Source organism: Lipotes vexillifer, unplaced genomic scaffold (assembly GCF_000442215.2).
Source record: "Lipotes vexillifer unplaced genomic scaffold, Lipotes_vexillifer_v1.1 scaffold219, whole genome shotgun sequence".
NCBI classification, from domain to species: Eukaryota; Metazoa; Chordata; class Mammalia; order Artiodactyla; family Lipotidae; genus Lipotes; species Lipotes vexillifer.
This window is the reverse complement of record NW_006769244.1, coordinates 101,056-109,367: the sequence shown is the minus strand read 5'-3', so window position 1 is coordinate 109,367 and position 8,312 is coordinate 101,056. Positions and strand designations below refer to the sequence as shown.

Genomic DNA, 8,312 nt, shown 5'->3' with positions numbered 1-8,312 from the left:
GAAAAAAAAAAAAAAAAAAAAAAAAAAAAGTCTTAGTTTAGGCCATAGGTCGGTCCATGGAATGACCTGAACAAATCTGCCCATCACAGCAAGACTTATTGAAACAAAAAGAAAGTATCATTTCTAATATCCAAACTCTATGGTTCATTTCTGTTTTTAAATGAGACTAGGTCACGGAAATTATGCCAAAGGTGCCTTTAATATGTTTCTTAGTTTGTGGAGCCCTTACTTTCCCCGTATATAGTACGGGGTTCACTGTTAGCCAGAGGACTGAGCTATCTCATGAATATGGGTATGAAAGGAGACTCACATTTGAGAGTCTTTTTCTGTATCAGAAAATCTCCAAATGCCCAAGACAGAGAGTGAGGCTCTGGCTTGGAAGACTGAGGGGACAGAATGGAGAAATGGGTGGAATGTGGGTCTTTGGATTTACAGAAAACAGCATAAAGTTATAGGAGGCTGAGACCAAGATGGCAGAGAGATTCTCCAATACGGCTGAAGGAGCAATTCCCCCAGACTCTGCCCTGCCTTCTGTGGTGATGGCACTTTTCTGTACATGTGTCCTTGTGTGCTGGCGTGGGGTGGGGGGAACAGATGGCTGGGAGGAGGAAGAGGAAGGAGAAGACAGAAGGGGACCAGGATATGAAGTCAGTGTGAGGACCTTGCTTGTTGGAGCCCCATGTTCGCTGAATGGGCTGCCCTCTAAGGCCCTCCGATCTTATAGAAGTCTCAACTCACCGCAATATTCATACGCATGGGACACCTTCACAACTCTGTCAGAAAGCAGGCCCATATTCTGTAACTAAATTTATGTGTCTCAGGGGGACTGTGCCATTTGAGGTCTTTGCCAAGCAGAAAAGGGCTAGAAAAGCCATTGTCACATAAGGTAACTATGGCAAACTGTAGTATCTCCCTTGCTAGTCTATTCCTTCAGTTCTCCCCACTCCAAGTTATTGCACAGGGAGCTTGAGAAATAACGTACTTGAAGAAAAACTCCCCTCAGTTTCCAGTGGCTCTTGGGTGCCTTGCAAATCAGTTGGTGGTTTTCAGACTCTCCACTAACCAGCCTCTCCTGGACCAGTTGACCTCCTGTCCATATGTACATCTACAAGTCCATCTCCGTTCTATCCAGACAAACCCCCTTGGCTCTGGCTTTAATGCTGGGGGGCTCTTATTTGGCTCCTGACTCTGCCACTTCCTCACTGTGTGCCTCGGGAAAACTACCTCTACCTCTTCTCAAGTTAAATTTTCACCTTAAAACGTGTTAGCATGTACCTGGTGGCGCTGTGACGCGCCCAGCACCTGTCCCACACGAGGTGGGTTCTCCTTGAGCGAGAGCTGTTTTCATCACCCTTAAGGAGCCGACACTTTATTCTGAACTTTTAAAACTGTCTGTCCTTCTGCACAAACTCCTCCTTGTGTTTTATCAGCCACCTCCTTTCCTCGCTTAACATTTCACAGACGCCCTGGGCAAGTCGTCTTGAACATGAAGAAACTGTGGTGGTCGCGTGTCTGTTGAAAGTTCTTTTTTTTTTGGCGGTACGCGGGCCTCTCACTGTTGTGGCCTCTCCCGTTGCGGAGCACAGGCTCCGGACATGCAGGCCCAGCGGCCATGGCTCACGGGCCCAGCCGCTCCGCGGCACGTGGGATCTTCCTGGACCGGGGCACAAACCCGTGTCCCCTGCATCGGCAGGCGGACTCCCAACCACTGCGCCACCAGGGAAGCCCACTGAAAAGTCTTTTATTAAAGTGCCCTCTGCCTTCCAGAAAGCTCATCTCAGTCTATGGGTGATCCTAAAGGCCGGGACTTTGTCTTCTATGTCTGTGTATCTAACAAAACTGCACACGGGGCGCACACAGAAGAAAACCATCTCTCAGACTGTCCACACCATTCCTTCCAGGAGGGGCTCGGTAGAACTTCACAATGAGCAAGGCATTTATGAATCAAGTTACCATCTCTACTCAACAGGAGAAAGCTGATCAACTGGCATCAGCCTAGGGATCTCAAGGCTGAATGTGCTTTTGGTATTTTCCCTACTTTTCTATTTTCCTGACTAATTATCCTGAAGCACAGAAAGCAGTGAGTCGCCTGCTTCAGAACACCAGTGTTGTGCCGTATAACCAGGTTATAATGGGCCTCTGTGTCTAGTGGCCCCATTCTGCATCTAGGGCAGTGATTCTCAACCCTCACCGGGCTCTAGAATCACCTGGGAACTTAAAAAAAATATTTATTCTTAGGCCTCATACCAGAGATACAAAGTTTACTGGTCTAGAATGGAGCCTAGGAATGTATATTTTTAAAAGCTTGGCTTAAAAATTTTTTAAAGTGGTTTTAATGCACAGGCAGAATTGAGGACCATCAATCTAACAGGTGGGAAAAAAAAAAAAAAGAAAGGCAAGTGTTTGTGGTGTTTTCTTTAGGATGGCCTAGAAGGCATTGGGAAGGCAATGAAACTTATGAGCAGGGCAGTGACACCAAGCAGAGAAGAGAAAACAAAAAACCAATCATCATGTATTGAAAGGCCAGGTAATGTAGGCATTGCTATAAATAAACGGGGTTGTCTTCCCAGGCAGAGGAAGGAAACTGCTGCTGTGTCCTGTGATAGGATATTTGGCAGCCTAACAGTCACCATTAGGGACCAGGCAGACAGGATGGAAATGGAGACCAGCCCTGGTCTTGTCTCCATTCTCCTCTCTTTCCCGTTAAAAATGGGCCAAGTGGTGACCTCAACAAGACCTTAGCTTATCGGCTGTCAAGAACAAAGCTGAGTTTCCACATACCAAGCTTTATTACTTCGGTCTAGAATTCTCTTTAAAATAAAGGTTTCAGGGGATGCCTTTAGGAAAACAACCCACAGCTATAATAATAACTATTCCCTTCAGTCACATGGGCTCTTTTTTCTGGAAAAATAATCATCCAAAATTTCTGACGGAGGACTACCCAAAAGTCCTGGGGCAATGATTTTTTAAAAAATGCATTATGGGGCTTCCCTGGTGGCGCACTGGTTGAAAGTCCGCCTTCCGATGCAGGGGACACGGGTTCGTGCCCCGGTCCGGGAAGATCCAACATGCCACGGAGCGGCTGGGCCCGTGAGCCATGGCCGCTGAGCCTGCACGTCCGGAGCCTGTGCTCCGCAACGGGAGAGACCACAATAGTGAGAGGCCCGCGTACCGCAAAAAAAAAAAAAAAGCCACAAAATAAAAATGCATTATGATAATAACAAGTTTTGGAAAGAGCGAAGTGACAGCCATCCTTAGTCTCTACTAGTGGAAATATAAATTGGGACAATTTTTAAAGAAATTGGACAGTGTGTGCCAGGAGCTTGGAAATAATTCATACTTTTTGATCTACTACTGTAAATCTATTCCTAAGAATGGACTCTAAGAAAAAATTCAGAGATGTATTATTTATGCACTAGTTTATCATATAATATATAATATCATACATATTATATAATATGTAAATACATAATAATACCATACAAATTTGCCATATGGTACTGAAAATTTGGAAACAACCAAACTAAATGTCTAACAAAAAGGGATCAGCTAAATAACTTTTGGCACCTCATTAAAGCAGACTGTTACGAATCTGCGAAAACCTGCAAACAATATATTAAATATCAGAGAATGCTCATAATCTATTTTAAGTAAAAAACGGAATGGTACAAAACACTTTTCAGCATAAACTTATTTTTTAAGTGTAAGTTGCAAAAAATAAAAACATATTTGAAGACTTCCCTGGTGCCTCAGTGGTTAAGAATCCGCCTGCCAATGCAGAGGACATGGGTTCGAGCCCTGGTCCGGGAAGATCCCACATGCCACGGAGCAACTAAGCCCGTGCACCACAACTACTGAGCCTGTGTGCCGCAACTACTGAAGCCTGTGCGCCTAGAGCCCATGCTCCGCAACAAGGGAAGACACCGCAATGAGAAGCCTGCGCACCGCAATGAAGAGTAGCCTCCGCTTGCCACAACTAGAGAAAGGCTGCGTGCAGCAACGAAGACCCAACACAGCCAAAAATAAATAATTAATTAAAATAATTTTTTTAAAAAAACCATACTTGAAGGAAATATGGTGAGATGCTCACAGGATATGGTTTTTTCTTTCATATTTTTCTACAGTTTCTACATTTTTTTACAATAAACCTGCATTACTTTTATGATTCTAAAACATACCAAAAATGTTTTGTTTTCAATATATATGGAGTGTCAATGAAAATTTTCTGAAATAATAAATTACCAGTCTTTCTCTCATTTTGAGTTAAGGACACACATTTCTGAAAAGATGTCTGGATCCATGCCGATTTTTTTAAAAGCACCAAATTTTTGGTTCTCTTTAGGAGAGATTTTCCTCACCATTTCTCCCATATCCAGGCTGTTGCTAACTGAAATGCTGACAATTGCCAGTCATATGATCCCAAAACATCAGGAGAGGGTCTAGTGTGCTGAGCGGAACATTCATGCTCTTTTTTAATGATTAGGAAATGAACAAACCATGAGATGTTATGGGCACTGAGTCCTGGGGGGCGCCACAAACCCCAAGTGCTATGGGGTACACAGGACAGTGGTTCCTTCACCTCTAGACGCTCGTTAGTTCTTTTATGGGATTCAGGACCACATCTGGGGTCATCGTGGACCAGGAGGCACCCTCCCACGCCCAGGCCAAGCAATTTTAGAGGAATCCTAGGACTCTGGTTCTTCTCTAGGATGGTATAGAGTATTCTATGTGTCTTGGATGTAAGAGGATTGGCTTGTGTACTTCCCAGAAGACCTAAGGACTTGGCATGAGCGTGGGAAGTGAGCTGATTTGTGCAGGTCAACCTCCCCACACTTGCTTTCAACAGTCCCTCCTCAACCCACCCAGAGTTGAATAGGAGCTGCTACTTGATCAGGCTTCAGGGTGGGCAAAGCCAAGAACCGGCGGGCCTGAGCTGGTCATGCCAATTGCTCTGTGGTATTAGATCCATTCAGTGTCCATCTCTGGAGCTCGAAGCCGTCAGCTGGCAGGGAGCTGCTTGCTTCGGCAACTAGTTCTCAGAAGGCGGAGGGAAGCAGGGACGCCCCTGGGTTAGCAATGGAAGCTGTGGCACACGTCCAGCCGAGCCCCTCGGATCACTCAGAGTGCTGTGATGCTCAGGCAGGGAACGTGACCTACCTCATAGGAAGTTCTGATGAGTCTGAAGATGTCGACCTCAGGATAGGGCTCCACATCATCACTGAGCAGGGAGTGAAGATGAGGGATGGGGGGCAGCGTGCTGTCCTTATTGGTGACACTGTCCAAATACCTGGAAGAAGAAATGAATCTGGAGTCACTGGGAGGCGAATCCCTTTACACCTGTCCACCCATTATCTGCAAACTCTGCATATCAAAACAAAAGACTAAAATTTCCTTAAGAGCAGAATAAAATTTCCCTCACTTCTTTTTTTTTACATTGCATTTTTTTAAATTGAAACAGAGTTGATTGCCTTCACTTCTAAAGACAAAGCATATGAAAAGAAATGCTCAGCCACAGAGAAAAGTGGGCATTACGACTACCATCAGGCCAATTAAGACTCGTGGAACCAAGGAAAAAGTAACATGGTAAGTACAGGGAAGAGGACTTCCCTGGCGGTCCAGTGGTTAAGACTCCGTGCTTCCAATGCAGGGGGGCCTGGGTTCGATCCCTGCTGGGAGAACTAAGATCCCGCATGCTGCATGGCGCGGCAAAAAAAAAAAAAAAAAAAAAAAAAAGTACAGGGAAGAAAACCCAAAGGTAGTTTGCAAAGTGAGAAATACCTTCCCAAAACGGTCATGGCCTCCCCATCGTCCTTGCAGTTCAAAAGTTTGTCCACATTTGCGTCCAGCACAGCCAGGGCCAACTGGAATATCACTTTGATTCCTTCATAGAAGAAACAGTCGACAACCACAACTGCACTCTCAAAGGGCATCACGCTGAGAAACAGTGTGAGGAACCAGGACAGGGAGATGGTAGAAATCACACCCAGGTCCTGCATGCAGTCATACAGCTGTGGGACACAGTCCCGGGCAAGTTCCTCGAAGACACCCTGGTCCACCAGGGCACCTGCAGTGGAGGTGGACGCAAAAGGCCATGGGTCAACCAACTGCACCTTCTCACTAATGAACCCAGCCCAATGGCTTGACGAAAATCATCCAGTTCACAACTGCTGCTGAGACAGAACTCTAATTGCTATGTTACTAGACCAAGGTGTCGGCGCAGCCAAGTCACCAATGAGTTCTGGCTACATAGTCTCTTTCTTGGGTCTTCCTCTCCTGATTCTTTATCAAGAAAGAGCAATAACATGAGAACTCTGAAGCCTGTTGAAAAGGTCAATTTACAAAATTCTCCTGGCACACAATTACTTTTTTTGTTGGCAACATGACGTTTGGTTGGGCATGAAATGTATATCTAAGTAGCCTCACTTCTTGGCAAACTCTTTAAAAAAAAAAAAAAATCGCTCTTCTGGATGCATGGTCCCCACATAGGAATCATTTCTCTAAACAATTGTTTTTTCAATTTAAAAGCATTCCAGCTGTGGACATTTCTGGAGAGTATTTCCAATGAGTCAAATTAGTGTGCAAAAGTTTAGAAATGAAAACAGAACACAAGAGGAGAGCATAAAGCATACCTTTTGCTACACTAGCAATGAAAAACTTATCCTGCTAAAATGAATGTCTAACACTGGAGGGGATTATAAGGAGAAATGCCAATAATTTGTTTAAATGCTCACCACCGTTGTTTGCTTTGCAATGAAACCAGTTCTGAAAAATACCTTAGAAACTGAGCTCTGGATACATTTTTATATGCTATCCTGCCCACTCCTTTTTTGAATACTTCTGCTTTCCATAGATTCCATGCTCTTCATGAAAGAATTGTTAAACCTTTTTGGGTTGATGATCTGTGTGCTTGCTGTAGCTCTCACATGGCACAGACTGACACCCACATTGAGTGTTCTCTAAAACAGTGAGACATGTGTATTCTCTCCATGGGGAGAAGCTCCATGGGGCTCCTTTGTGTATAATCTATATTGATTCAAGCCCTCTCATTCGCATCTTAGAAAGCTGCAGTAGTCTGAAACTCTTTTGACCAATGGTGACTGGAAATGGGGTTCTAGCTGGTATCCCGGTTCTAGAAACATTTTCCTGATGAGATAAGGGTTAAAATGTTAACTGCATCCTCACATACCAACCACCCTGGTGTTGTAGTAATCAGGAAGCATGCGTTCACACAAAGCCACCAGCAGCCAGAAAGCTTCCTCCTCTTTGGCATAAAGCAGCAGCACTGATGTGACAATGTTCATGGCCTAAAGGGATGAAAGAAGATGTCATCAAACACATTTTACATTTTAACATACAAGCAATTTTGTTAACCTGAAAAATGACTTGAGTTAGTCCCACAGGGGCCAGCATACTTTTTCCTTAAAAAAACAGATAATAAATTTTTAAAGGCTTTGCAAGTACACACACAAATTCTTCCAAGTTTTGTCTTCTTTCCAACTCTTTAAAAATGTAAAAGCCCTTAGTCTTTGAGCCTGTTAACTGTTAAGAGCCTCCATGAACACCAATATTCACCCCCCATGCACGCAAACCCTCATTCAAAAAAAACTTTGTCCAAAGGCTATTTGACAAAGCTTTGAACCTGTTAAAAAATCTCGGTGTTTTTAATCCTTAATTCAGAGAGGTAACTATTTCCTTTTTAATCTTCCATAATTGTGTCTAAACCAAGTAAACATGGCTTGAGGCTCTCCTCGGGGAACAATGAAACCTTTCAAAGTTGGAGTCCTCGCCCATTATTTCCATCTGGATAAGGATGGCAGTGATAAGTAACAGGGATTTTATTCTAAAGTAACCTACTTTATTAAAAGATATTATCAGATAGCTCACAACCACTCAAGGCTCAACTACTTTAATGTCCTCTTAATTAAAAAGAGGAAGATCAAAAGACAAACATGAACTCTATTATATTAGAAGGGAACTCACTCCTGTACTTCTTTTGATCTTCTAGAAACCAGTAAGTGTTCATCAGGCTTTAACAATATAAATGTCAAAAAAGGAATCTGGGGGACTTCCCTGGTGGCGCACTGGTTAAGAATCCACCTGCCAATGCGGGGGACACGGGTTTGAGCCCTGGTCCGGGAAGATCCCACATGCCGTGGGGCAAACTAAGCCTGTGCACCACAACTACTGAGCCCGTGCACAGCAATGAAGACCCAATTCAGCCAAAAATAAATTAATTTAAAAAAAAAAAAAGGAATTTTGGTCTAATAGGCTCTTTCTTGTAAGCCTTACTCAATAGCTTCCCAAGTGAAATT

The 8,312-nt window shown here is 43.9% G+C and overlaps 1 protein-coding gene across 1 annotated transcript in view; it reads right to left on the bottom strand.

Annotated features, from left to right (window-relative positions):
* Positions 1 to 8,312, bottom strand: part of TBC1D9 (TBC1 domain family member 9) — a 113,943-nt gene that overhangs the window by 24,472 nt on the left and 81,159 nt on the right. The window contains 3 exon segments of the mRNA XM_007445522.1: positions 5,158 to 5,287; positions 5,779 to 6,064; positions 7,187 to 7,304. Of these exon segments, the coding sequence (XP_007445584.1) occupies positions 5,158 to 5,287; positions 5,779 to 6,064; positions 7,187 to 7,304 (534 nt within the window).